At 41.9% G+C, this 14,215-nt stretch overlaps 1 protein-coding gene across 1 annotated transcript in view; it reads left to right on the forward strand.

Moving 5' to 3' along the window:
• vdac3 (voltage-dependent anion channel 3) overlaps nucleotides 1-14,008 on the forward strand; it is a 28,160-nt gene extending 14,152 nt beyond the window's left edge. Inside the window, exons 4-9 of the mRNA XM_059963192.1 lie at nucleotides 4,345-4,497; nucleotides 6,345-6,397; nucleotides 8,610-8,837; nucleotides 11,094-11,244; nucleotides 12,450-12,507; nucleotides 13,519-14,008. Coding sequence (XP_059819175.1) covers nucleotides 4,345-4,497; nucleotides 6,345-6,397; nucleotides 8,610-8,837; nucleotides 11,094-11,244; nucleotides 12,450-12,507; nucleotides 13,519-13,610 — 735 coding nt within the window. The 3' untranslated portion in view covers nucleotides 13,611-14,008. The remainder of the gene's footprint in view (nucleotides 1-4,344; nucleotides 4,498-6,344; nucleotides 6,398-8,609; nucleotides 8,838-11,093; nucleotides 11,245-12,449; nucleotides 12,508-13,518) is intronic.
• Nucleotides 14,009-14,215: the final 207 nt, after the last annotated feature.

The raw sequence follows: 14,215 nt of genomic DNA on the forward strand, positions 1-14,215 counted from the left end.
GAATATTACACTCCGGATATCGCAAGCGAATATTGCTCTTGGAGTGAGTTATGTTGGTTGATCACTCCTGGGGAGAGGAACAATGGTGTTGAATTTCCTCCATTTGTACACCATCTGCTTGAGTGGGTTGGTGGAGCCCAAACTCTTTAGAAATGATTTAGTATTCTTTTCCAGCCCGGTTAGGCTTTTCTCTGAGGTCCTCAGAAGTGATCAAGGCATTGCGCACTTCCAAAAGCCTGTGTGGTGAAGATCAGGCTTTGAAAATGAAGAGGCAGATTCTTGTGTTCTTTAAATAGGGCAGGACCTCCCATTGATTGAAGCACCTGACTCTAATTTGCCTATTAAATGTATTGGTAATCCTAGAGCTTCACATACCTTTTCCAACAAATGCATTTAATATTGGACACATTTTGTCAATAAATAAATGAACAAGTATAATTTTTTAGAGGAATTTATTTAATTAGGTTTTCTTTAGTTTCAGGACTTGGGTGAAGATCTGATCACATTTTAGTTCATTATGCAAAAATGGAGAAAATTTGGAAGGGTTCACAAACTTTCTGGCACCACTATGTATGCTTACTTTAATTGATTTTTTTCTATATTATGCATTACAATGTACTGCTGCCACTAAGTTAACAAATTTTGCAACATATGCCGGCAGCATTAAGTCTGATTCTGATGCTGATTCTGAAATAGATGCATGGCTCCTACAAAGTGCAAAAAAGCAGTATAAGGGAAAGCAATAACAATGAGGAATAAAGTGTTATAGTTACAAAGAAAGTGCAGTACAGTAAATAAGGTGCAAGGTCATAAAGAGGTAGATTGTGAGGTCCAGAGTCCATTTACTCATCCTAAGGGACTGTTCGATAGTTTCATAACAGTGAGCTAGAAGCCCAGTGGTTTGTGTTTCTATATCTTCTGTCCAATGGGAGGGGGTAGAAGAGAAAATGTCAGGGATGACTGAGGTCTTTGATAATGTTGGCTGCTTTCTCAAGGCTGTCAGAAGTGTAGGTAGTCCCCTTGGAGGAAAGAGGAGACACCATGATGTCCTGAGTGATGTCTGCAACTCTCTGCTGTTTCTTGCGGAGCAGCTATAAGACCAAGCCATGGTACAACCAGATAATTCTGCATTAATGCTTCTTGGGTAAGGTGAGGTTGAACAATTGTGTCATGATGGCGAATGATTAATCTTTGGAATATGTACCATGCAGAGCTCTTGTTTTATTAGAAGAGGAAGAATTAAGGATTGAAGTGTTTGCTAGCAAAGGCTAATTGGTAGAATTCATGTAGGGAGTACTTTCTTAACTCAGATATCGATCATATTAATTTGACTGATTTTTCTTACCAAATATATATCATATTTATAATTTTCTGCATCAAATTCTACTTAGAATTTCCTTACAGTGCTTGCAGAATCAGAATCAAGTTTAATATCACTGACATATGTTGTGAAATTTGTTTTTTTTTGCAGCAGTACGATGCAATACATAAATACTACTGTAACTATATAATAAGCTGTATAAAATTAAATAGTACAGTCAGAGAGCAACAAGGTGAGGTCATGTTTATTGGTTCATGGTCCATTCAGAAATCTGATGCCAGGAGTGAAGAAACTGTTTCCAAAGACATTAATAGATTGGATTCCACTTTTATTTGCATTTAACTGCTGTGTGTACAATTCTGTGTAAAAGGTCTTAGGCACATATATATAGCTAGGACTCCTAAGACTTTTACACAGTTCTGCAGTAATTTTGTGTTGCACTGTACTGCTGTAAAAAAGAAGTAACTTCAAAGATTCAAAGTACATTTATTACAAAGCATGCAGTATACAACAATGAAATTCATCTTCCTCACAGACAGCCACAAAACAAAGAAACTGTTTAAAGAAAAGCATCAAACACCCAAATCGCAAAAAAAGAACAAATTGTGCAGATGCCAAAAATCGTGCGAGAAACACAGAGTATAAAACATCACAGAGTCATTGAAACAGTCTAGGAAAGTTAATTTTGGTCCAGTTCAGTTTAATTTAGCACTGTCGTTTGTTGACTACAGGCAGCAGAGCCAGTCCGCCCCAATCAAAATCGCACAAAATAGCAATGTAAAGGAGGTAACCAGAAGCACATCGTAACATGAACTACAGAGTGCAATCCACAAACCTGTACATAGCTAACCTGTACAAAGTTAAGGTAGGGAAGTTTAGGGGAGACATCAGGGGCAAGTTTTTTACACAGAGGGTTGTGGGTGCCTGGAATGACTTGCCAGGGATGGTGGTGGAGGCTAAAACATTAGGGGGTATTTAAGAACCTCTTGGACAGGAACATAGATGAAAGAAAAAAATAGAAGGTTACTTTTTTAGGATATATATGGGTCAGCACAACATCGAGGGCTGAAGGGCCTGTACTGTGCTTTAGTGTTCTAGTGTCTAAACCTTGCCCAAAATCGAAGACTCCAACATCATCATCAGGCAGCATCGAGCGAGAGGGTGAGAGAGAGCGGTCAAACGCAGGCAACCAGTGCTAAGTATCAGGTCACCTTCCACTCTCATCTTCGTTGATTTCATTCTTGCCCGACGCTTTGCTCATTGAGAAATGGAGTCAATCATGGGTTTGTGCCCCATCTTCAGGCTTCTTGTCCTTCAGGCTGCACGCTCCATTCACAACCTCACCGATCTCCCTAGAAACTGCAAAGCTCCAGATCGTTCAATTGGCCCTAAAACACACCATCAAAGTGTAAATCACAGGTTCCAACAGTAGCAGAATCATATTTGAAAGTAGTAGTAGTAAAGTAATTAGTTTCATGTACTGTTCTAAGGACGTTGCCTTTAGTTGTGTTGTTCATTGGTGCCATCTTCAGCACATCCATAACGTGGATGATGATAAACTTGATTCTGAAATGGGTCTCTGTTTTGGACTGAGAGTGGGAAAGGGGCAGGGAGAGGGGAATCATGGTTGTGGAAAGGGAGAAGGGAGGGAGCAGGAAGCACCAGAGAGACATTCTGCAATGATCAATAAACCAATCGTTTGGAATCAAATGGCTTTACCTGGTGTCTCGGGGCTGGGTGTGTGTCCACTTGTGACAACCCCTCCGGCCTTGACACTCCTCTGTCACATGTTCCACACCACTCCCATGGTAGTGGGTATATATACACCCTAGCTATGTATATGTGCCTAAAACTTTTGCATAGTACCATGGGTGAGCCTGTGCCTGTAAAAGATTCTGTTGTTGTAAGTATGCTATTCAATGGCAGGAGCTCAGCATTGGTGCTTATTCAGACCTGTGTTCCCGTTGGATATTCCCATAAATTTTTAAGCAGCTGATTGGATTTAATGGCATTTTGTATTCAGCTTTTAGTCTTGTGTTAGGTCTCAGTGGAACTACCAATGAGTCCTTCTGTAAGATACTTTCTTCCTTAGTTTGGACTTTTTAACTGAAGAATAATTTTCTCTCTGTCCCTGTCCACAAACACTGTGCCTGCCCCTCTTGCATATGCACTCTGCAACCCCATGTCTCTCTCTGTCTCTCTCACACCCCCCCCCCCCCCCCCCAAATTAATACCTAACAGTGCATCAAAAGTTCCTGGGTGTCAACATCTCTGAAGATCTATCCTGGGTCTAACATATTTGTTATGTCATCAAAGACTGGCAAATATCTACAGATGTTCCATGGAGAGCATTCTGACTGGTTGTATCTCCGTCTGGTATGGAGGAGCCACTGCACAGGATCAGAGAAATCTGCAAAAAGATGTGACCTCAGCCAGCTCCATCATGGGCACCAGCCTCCCCAACATTGAGGGCATCTTCAAAAGGCGATGCCTCAAGAAGGCATTATTAAGGACCCTAACCACCCAGTCAGGACATGGCCTCTTCTCGTTGGAGAGGAGGTACAGGAGCCTGAAGACACACACAAAGTTTTAGGAACAGCTACTTCCCCTCTGCCATCACATTTCTGAATCCATGACATTACCTCTCTATTTCGCTCTGTATTATTTTTAATGTATTTACAGGAATATTTTATGTACTGTGCTATATTGCCACAAGCAACAAATTTCACTATGTATGTTGGTGATAAACCTGATTCTGATTCAATAACTTGTGAAGAGCCATTTCAGCAAGTTTTGGAGGAGCATGTGGAATTACATTGTGACTGGCTGTCAAGGTCTCTGCCTGGTACACCAGCTGCGTGCTTTCACTGTTTACTGAAAACATGGTTCGATTTTAATTTCCTGTGATGAAATTGTTGAAGAATTTTTTTTAACTAAATTGAAAAATCTTACCTTATTTGCCCTGGACAGCCAAAGCGATGATAAGGGGATAGGAAAGATCTGAAAATTGTGTTCTCTTTTAGGAATTTAATATCTCTGGAACTTCAAACACCGACACAGGTAAAGCTGCTGGCAGCCTGGAAAGCAAGTATAAAATGAAGGACTATGGCATCACCTTCACCAAGAAATGGACTACAGAAAACACTGTGGCTTCCGAGGTCACCATCGAAGATCAGGTATGCAGTGCAGAATGCTGCTGTTGTAGAATGGGAGGGGTCTGCAAACACAAATTGGTATAAAGGAACAAGTACAAAGTGCGGGAGAAACTCTGTGTCAGGCAGCGTCTACGGAGGGGAACAAACAGTCAACATTTTGGAATGAGGCCATGATGAATGGTCTCAGCCTGAAATGTCAACTGTTTGTTCCTCTCCATGGATGCTGCCTGACCTTCTGAGTTCCTCCTGCACTTTGTTGTTCTGAATTTCCAGTATCTGCAGTATCTCATGTTTATATAAAGGAAACTTGTTTAGGTTATTAACTCATTGCAGTGCCTGTTGAATCAGTCCAAGATGAAAAATGGAGGTTAAGTGGGAGAGAAGGGTTAGGCTGATCTTAGAGTAGGCTAAAAGGTTGGCACAGGATTGTGGGCCGAAGGGTTTACACTGTTCAATGTTCTATTCAAGATTCAAGTTTATTTATTTATCTGGTGAACATCTAAACATGCTCTACTCTATACCAGAACCATTCACACAAACTTAAGGCTTTAAAAGTGCTAAAAAAACCTACTAAAACAGAGCCGCAAACTGGGTAGAGTTTGCTCCTTCTTCAGATCAATCTCTATCTTCTAAAATGAACCCTGGGCAATTGCATCAGGTTCCTTTTAATTTTTATTATTTGGAAGCAGAGTTGTCTGGCATGTTGCATACAGAATATGCCTTGTATGATAAAAATGACTTGCTGACTGATCTGCACATTTGCATACACAATCCCAAGGTGTAAAAGTAATTGGTTGTGGGTATATGTTCCCGTCACCAAAGCGATATATTTGCCCATTTGTTTTCCAGTTGACCAGTTTAACTAATTTAATTATCCTACTTACTCCTGCAGCTCTTTAATGTTGCAATGGAGCATGCAACTCCCTGATTCCCTTAATGTGTACTGCTTTCACAGATTGTTCCTTTATCAGTAGAGGCATTTTTCAGGTCACTATTTACTGTTGTTAGGCACAGATTGTGTCAACTGTCAAACATTTCAATTAGTTCAATAATTGCTGACTGTGCTTTAGTAATTTGCCTCCCAGTGCAGCCTGGCAACATTACCAGTTTGTTTATTCATTTTAAATTAGATTCTTATTCATGGCTTTCTGATTGCCTCACTGACAGATGTGAAATAAATTGGGCAATGAATCTTAGCGACAATGACTCAGAACTCAGACCATTGTTGCATTCTGTTTAAGGATCAGGGGTTGACTTTATTCACCATATACACTCAGCAGCCATCTTATTAGGTACAGGAGTGGACTTCTGCTGCCTCAGCCCATCCACTTCCAGCTTCAACCTGTTGTGCTTTTTGTAATGAAGGAGATGGTGTTCACCAGACATGAGGTCCTGTGAAATAATAATCCCCAGGAACCCAAGTGCTGAATTGGAAATAGAAGCCTTAAGATGACATGGGGGAAATGGGGTTATGTATTTTGGCACAGTGCTCTGATTAACATGAATGAAGCAGAGTGGAATAGAATGGGTGTAAATAAATAATATCAGCATGTACTTGCATTGTAAGCAGGTGTATAAAACGTGGTTTAAAATGTTTACAGTGCAGATAGAGGTGGTTGTTGGGGGGCTAACTAGAATGGTTGATCAGATTAGCTGCTTGGGGAAAAAGAGGTTTAAGATGGCTCAAGGCTTTTGTTTTAATACCCCGACAGCACTTTCTAGAAGCAGGCTTTTAGAAAAGGCAGTTTATAGTTCAAAAAGCAATCCCCCAGCATCTGCTGCTTATAATAGTTATTGTTCAAAGGTGGTGTATTTGACTGCTTTATTCACTATGCACATAAAGCATTATATCTCTGATTTATCCACAGCTTGCAAAAGGACTGAAGTTGACCTTTGATACAACATTCGTACCAAACACAGGGTAAAGTTTGGATGTTTTTTGACTAAGGTGGGGCTGATGGGATGGCATTCAGTCTTTGAATTTTCTATTTCGTTTAACAGCACCGTTTCCATTCAAGAGGGTGTTACCAGGAGAGGAAATTATGAGAGGCTGGATAGGCTGAGACTGTTTCCCCTTGAGCATAAGAGGATTATAGAAATATGTAAGATCATGAAAGGAATGGATAAGGTGGACTATCTTTTCCCCAAGGTCATCGTTATGTATGGCATGAGCGTTTATGGTCTTGTATAAGTCTTTAATCTGTGAAGGCTCATTGCCTGGGGGGTGGGTGGGGAGACCTCCTGCACGCTGCTCTTTTCTCTATCCATGACCATGATTGCTCTGGGCAAATTTTTCTACAGAAGTGGTTTATCATTGTCTTCTTCTGGACAGTGTATTTCTCAGAGTATGAAACTCTAAAATTTGAGGGCGTAGGTTTAAGATGAGACAAAAAAGATTTAAAGAGAATGTGAGGGGCAACTTGTATATCATGGAAGGAATGGGTATGTGGAATGAGTTTTCAAGGGAGCTGTAGAGGCAGGTACAATTACAGTGTTTAAGAGACTTGGATGGGTATTACAGTGGTTGTTACCTAGTTTTGGGTAATGCTTCAACTGGCCATTTATACTTTTACTGAAAGCAAGGTGGCTGAGAAGAAGCATCTCCAATACTGCCACAGTCATTTGAGTCTTATTCAACCTATATGTCTTGTTTGCAGTGAGGCTAGTGTACAGAGGTTGCCTGGAAGGCATTTTACGCACTGTTGAGCATTACTGATGGAACTTGAGAGCATTTTCTGTGATATACAAATTAGAACATAAAACAGCAGAGTGCAGGTAAAGTTAACTGCCATTGTTACCCTTGGTTTTATTTCTATCTAACCCTTCCTGCCCACATTGCCCTCCATTTTTCTATCATCCATTTCTCCATCTAAGAATCTCTTAAATACCCCGAATATACCTACCTCTACCATCACCCTTGGCAGGGCGCTCCATGCACCCACTACTCTGTGTAATTGGGTCCATGCTAACTCAATGCAAAAGCAATCCAGATGGCGACTGCCCCTTGCCCTTTCCCCATTGTTCTGCAGTGTGTATAGTTTCCTATAGCTTAGAGCTTTCTGTACAGGCCTTGCCCACAGTCTTTTAACCTACTCTAAGATCAATCTAACCCTTCCCTCCTATATAGCCCTCCCATCTTTCTTTCAGATATGTGCCTATCTAAGAGTCTCTTAAATGTTCCTAATGTATTTACCTCTAATTCTACCTTTATTGGGGCATTCCACACACCCACCAATCTCAAGAAAAAACCCCTACCTCTGACATCATGCCTACACTTTCCTCCAAACACTTAAAATTACACCCCCTCGTACTGTACATCTTGTAATCAGAAGATAAAGTTTGATTATAAATAGAAAGTTTGGTCAGTGTCTAAGAACGGGACAGTGAGCAAGATCACATAGGCAGAAGCCCTGCTTGTTGCAGAGTATTGAGTGCATTTTAGAAGCTTCCAAAAGAGAACAGGAATCAAATTCACTGGGTTAAGACCATAAGACACATAACTAGAAATGGACCTTTCAGCCCATCGAGTCTGCTCCATCATTCCATCATGGCTGATTTATTGTCCCTCTCAACCTCTGCCTTAAATATACCCAATGACTTGGCCTGCATAGCTGTCTATGGCAATGAATCCTACTGATTCACCACTCTTGACAAAATGAATTCCTCCTCATCTCTGTTCTAAGTAGACACCGCTCAATTCGAAGGCTGGATCCTCTGGTTAAAGGGAGCCATCAGTATAGATGTGAATGTGAAGTTTCATGCAGGGGCTTACAAGTTTACTTATCACGTATACATTGAAACATACAGTCAATTGCACTTTTTGCATTAACGTCCCGTTAACAGTTGCTGCAAAGTTTGGGCGCTGGGGTGTTCATGACAGCTAGCTCATTAGCCAACAAGTACTGTATGGGTGTGATTGGATAAGACAGGAGCAGAATTAGGCCATTCAGCCCATCAATTTCATGCTTTGTTTAGATTTGCCCATGTAGAATGGACTCCTAACAGGGGTGCCTGATGTATCTGTGAAATTCCACCTGTTGGGAGAGTCAGAACCTCATTTGGGATCTTGGATTAGTACTAAGTCTCTGTTATGATGCATCTAATGTAAGTGATGTGGATCTTGTGCTTTGCAGAAAGAAGAGTGGAAAGCTGAAGACTGCCTATAAGCGAGACTACATTAACTTGGGCTGCGATATCGATTTTGACTTTGCTGGCCCCACCATCCACAGTGCAGCAGTCTTTGGGTACGAAGGCTGGCTTATCGGCCACCAAATGGCCTTCGACACAGCCAAGTCCAAGCTGGCGCAGAACAACTTCTCTTTGGGTTATCGGGCTGGGGATTTCCAGTTGCATACCCATGTGTAAGTACATCTGAGAACAGGGGACCAGATTTTGTCTACTCATTGACTGTCATTTCCAGTGACGATGTACCTTACCTGCTCAGTCTTAGTCAGGAGCAGCATATTGTTGGGAGAGTCCAGTACCAGGGGGCATGGATTGAGAATAAGAGGTCAGTTATTTAAAACAGAGTTGAGGAAGAGCTTCTTCTCCCAGAGAGTTGTGGAGGTGTGGAATGCACTGCCTCGGAAAACGGTGGAGGCCAATTCTCTGGATGCCTTCAAGAAGGAGCTAGATAGATATCTGATGGATAGGGGAATCAAGGGATATGGGGACAAGGCAGGGACTGGATATTGATAGTGAATGATCAGCCATGATCTCAGAATGGCGGTGCAGACTCGAGGGGCCGAATGGTCTACTTCTGCACCTATTGTCTATTGTCTATTGTGGTTCTGGTTTGGGAGCTTTACACGTAAACCCTATGAAAGCCTGGTCAGAGATCAGCTGCTTCAAAGCCATGTGGCAGAGAACCGGCCCACGCTGACTAAGATGGCCATCTGAGATAAAGATTAAAGATTGTCACATGTACATCGAAACATATAGTGAAATGCGTCATTTATGTTCCAGTCTGAAGATGTGCTGGGGACAGCCCACATGTATTGCAAAGCTTTGTGCCAACAGAACATTGCCTACAGTGTAATGCTATTACAGCTTCACCAACCTGTGTTCGATTCGGCCACTCTCTGTGAGGAAGGCCTATTAATGTGCTGTACCTCTTTTAAAATAAAAAAGTCACAGGTAGTCTTTTGTAGGAATTTTTTTAAAATAACAGGCAATATAAATGGTTTGGCATGGACTAGATGGGCCAAATGGCCTGCTTCTGTTCTGTATTTTTCTATGACTAAATTACAGCATGGTAGCTGGGCCAAGTGAGTCTGCACTGCCCAATTGCACCCATGTGACCAATTAACCTACTAACCCATACGTCTGGAATGTGGAAGGAAACCAGATCACCCAGAGGAAACCCACACAGTCATGGGGAGAAAGTACCAAACTCTTTACAGGCAGCAACAGGAATTGATCTTGCAGCTGGTGCTGAAAAACATTTCACTAACCACTACACTACTGTGCCATCTTACGTTAGACCCATTTGGCCCATATCCTTCCCAACCTGGGGTCCTCAGACCCTTCAGTTAATGGTAAGGCTCCATGGCATTAAAACAAAGGTTAGGAACTCCAACTCTAAACTTTTCCTATCCATGTACCTGTCCAGCTGTCTTTAAATATTGTTATTGCATCTACCTCAGCCATTTCCCCATTCCATAATATGAGCCTCTCTGGAAAGGGTTGGTCATCAGGTTCCTATGAAATCTTTCCCCTTTCACTGTAAACTTTTGCCCTTCAATTCTTGGCTCCCCAGCCCCAAAGCTCACAAGAATGAAATTAGAATTCTAGTTATACAGCTCAGCAAGGGGCCCACCAACTCAGCTTGTGCAGAGCAACTAAGTAGTCTAACTGACTTAGTTCTTCCCTTTGATTTCGATGGTTACAGGCCCTTCTGGCCCAGTGAGCCTGTGCTGCCGGATTACATCTGTGTGGGGGGAACCAGAGTGCCCGGAGGAAGCACCCAATCACAGGGAGAATGTTGGTACTCCTTACAGACAGCAGAGGGAATTGAACCTGGGTCGCTGGCGCCGTGAGGTGTTACGCTAACCGCTACATTATTGTGCCACTTTGACCTGGGTTGGCCCATATTGCTCATCTGTGTACCTGTCTAAAAATCTCTCCTGAGTTATCAGTTGTACACCTTTTCCTATAGTATACTGATTTTTTCCTGACTGCCTATAATGTGAAGCCAGCGGGCAGTGATATAGAAAGCTTGAAAATGATGGTTGCATCAAGTTAATTCAAGGGTTCCCAATCTTTTTTATGCCATGGACTCCTTGAGGGGTCTGTGAACCCCAAGTTGGGAAACCCTGGATTAATTTATGGAAGACAGTTCTTGGTATTACTAGCCGTTTGGAAGTATTGGTGAATTGGCTGCTGTGTCATTAGACTTCTGGAATCAATTTTGATACAATGAGTATTGCCCAATGTTCTGCTGAGCATTGTAGACGTGCTGTTTTGGTGCTGAATGTGTGGTAACACTCATAGGGCGCTTGCAGCATACCCTTAGGTGTGTTAGTTGTTAATGCCAACAATGCATTTCACTGCATGTTTCAATGTACGATTGATAACTAAGCTTCAGTCTTGAATTCCTTTCCCTTGTTGTCCTTCAGAAACGATGGTGCAGAGTTTGGAGGGTCCATTTACCAGAAGGTGAACGACAAGGTGGAGACTGCAGTCAACCTTGCCTGGACTGCTGGTAGCAACAACACTCGCTTTGGAATTGCCACCAAGTACCAGCTAGACAAAGACACCTATATATCGGTGAGTAACGTCCGGACTTGATATCATTGACAGGAATTTATATCCAGGCATTAGGACAAGCACAGAAAAGAAAGCTAGTTCTAAATGCTCTGGTTTCAAGGATCCAGTTGGAAGGGGGGAAGAGGTAAACAATTTTGGGAAAATAGTATGCAGATTGAGAATAAATCAGAATCAGGTTAATTATCACTGATGCATACTGATACAGGAGATATCTAATAAAGTGGTCACAGTATGTATTTCTGTATGTCCGTGGTCTTCTGCAAAATCCCTCTTGTAGCATGTGGTTATTTGAGTTACTGTCAGCTGGCCAGTCTGGCTATTCTCCACTGTCCTCTGTCATTAACAGGGCGTTTCTATTCACAGGAATGCCAGGCAATGTTGTTCTGTTTTTCCACACCATTCACTTTAAACTCTGCAGCTTGTTGGTGGCTTGTGTGTCTCGGAAACTGAGCTCCTGAGATTTTCACACACGACGATCACATGGTCAAAGTTATTTAGATCACATTTCTTCCCCAATCTGATGTTTGGTCTGAACAACAACTGAACCTCTTGACCATGTCTGCGTGCTTTTATGCATTGAGTTGCTGCCATATGATTGGCTGATTAGATAGTTACATTAACAAGTAGGTGTACCTAATAAAGTGGCCACTAAGTGTATGTCATGACGTTTATTGTTTTGTAGCAGTACAGTGCAAAAAATAAAATATACATACTATAAATTGCAATAAATGTGTATAAAAATTAAATAAGTGTGCAACTAGAGAGGTGGTGTTCATTGTCCATTGAGAACTCTGATAGTGGAGGGGGTGTAAAGCTGTTCCTAAAGCATTGAGTGTGTGTGTGTTAAAGCTCCTGTACCTTCTCTGTGATGGTGGCATTAAGAAGAGGGCATGTCCTAGGTAGTGGGAATCCTGTTTGAGGCGAAATCTCTTAAGATTCCTCAATGGTTAGGGAGGCTAGTGAAGGACATCTTTCCAAGTGAAAACAAAGGATAATGGAAGGAATGGCTACTGAGACTTTTCTGTGATTCACTTATTCTAGAATTCAACTGAAAGCAGCCCATTTAGCTGTTTAATAGTAATTAAAAATCTCAAATTTATTTAAAGATGGGATCAAGAGAAAAGATGTATTTCAGGATAATGGTAAATTTTCCTCTGTTACTGTGGTTGTTTGTCCACTTAATTTAAATCTTTGTTCTGTTTCAGGCCAAAGTGAACAATTCTACCCTGATTGGACTTGGATATACCCACACTCTTAGACCAGGTGTGTATGGTCACCCATCTTAGCTTCACCGTATATCTCTGTGAGCTGTGCTCTGCTCTGCTCTGTAACACAACAGTGTCAATTAATTGCCATTCCTCATTTTAGAAGGAAAGGAAGTGATACATCTGACTTCACCCATTTGTCTGATCAAAGTCTGTGCACCTTATCGATGTATAGCAGGCCATGGATAGTTTTACAGCTGAGCAAAAATCTCTTAATCTTTTCTGGGATTAACAGGCTATGCATTAGGAAATTTAACACTATTATAAATCATATTTAATTCATTATAAACATAAGAGATAATGCAGATGCTGGAAATCCGGGGCAACGCGCACAAAATGCTGGAGGAAAGCAGGTTAGGCAGCATCTACAGAGGAGAATAAATAGTTGATGTTTCGGACCAAGACCCTTCAGGACTGAAAAGGAAAGGGGAAGAAGCCGGCATAAAATCCCTTTCCTTCCAGTCCTAATGAAGGGTCTCAGCCCAGTTCCTCTCCATAGATGCTGCCTGACCTGCATCCTCCAGCATTTTGTGTGTATAATACATTCTTGCATGATTATTGCAGGGACTCAGCAGAGAATCACTCTGCTGCCTGCTTAAGTGAAGCTAGACAGAGAAGATTGTGAACAACTTGGGTAGGCGTGAGTGTTAAATGTGTGGGGACAGTTTTCTTCTTTCCTCAGTGTGCTGTTTAGTGCCTGAGCACTCTAACTTGTAGAAGATGCATCAAACTGTTCTGCCTGACGAGGGAGTGAGAAGAACAGGAGTGAAATGTTACTTCCAAAGTAAGATGTATTCTGATCGTCGTGACCAACACATGCCAGAGTCCTGGCACCCATAGCATCACATGAGTAAAGCAGAGGTTCCAAAACTCGTGGATCCCCACCATTAACTGAGTGGTCTGTGAACCCCAAGTTGGGAAACCCTGTTGTCGAGGATCCCATGATGGGAACATTATATCCTACAATGTTCGAGTGTCCTGACTCCTCTCCCTTTCCTTCCCTGCACAGGTGTGAAGTTGACACTATCAGGACTGATAGATGCCAAGAATATCCATGCTGGCGGTCACAAGGTCGGTATGGGCTTTGAGCTTGAAGCATAATTCTGCGGAGAGAAATGGAGCAACTTCTGGTTAGCTGCTGTCCAAAAATCTCCAAGTTAAAAAGACTCCTCCATGGACAAGGCGCAGAAGAATCATGATAATATTTGGCCTTAATTGTCTGATGTTTGTTCCTGCCTCTTCCACTGGGAGATAGGAAGCTTGGGTGTCAGTCCTCGGTACTGGATTGATCTCCCAGCTAACAGCACGTGGAGGTTGCGTCATGCCGAATACGAGCATTCTAAATTATTTCCCAAATAATTCAGCTTCAAATCATACGCAAATCCACAACCAATAATTTATCTTCTTTTTGTGTATGTGTAAAGAGTCTCATGGCCAACTTTGAATCACTGTGTATTGCACATTTAAAGCAAAATAAAAGGAATTAATTGCGTTTCTCAGTTTTTGCCTTGTTGGAAGCTTTGTTGTTCGTTGACATGCTCCACTGCCTAGGCTCACTGAGAGAGATTGCAAAGCCATGCATTGGTGTTATTGGTGGCCACGTGCAATTCTTACATTGCATTGCCCTATTCCTCAACGAAGCATGGTGTCTGCTTTGCTGAACACCCAGTCTGGGTTGTTTAGTAATCTGAAAGCCCTAGACACAG

Source organism: Hypanus sabinus, chromosome 1 (genome assembly GCF_030144855.1).
Source record: "Hypanus sabinus isolate sHypSab1 chromosome 1, sHypSab1.hap1, whole genome shotgun sequence".
Taxonomy (NCBI): domain Eukaryota; kingdom Metazoa; phylum Chordata; class Chondrichthyes; order Myliobatiformes; family Dasyatidae; genus Hypanus; species Hypanus sabinus.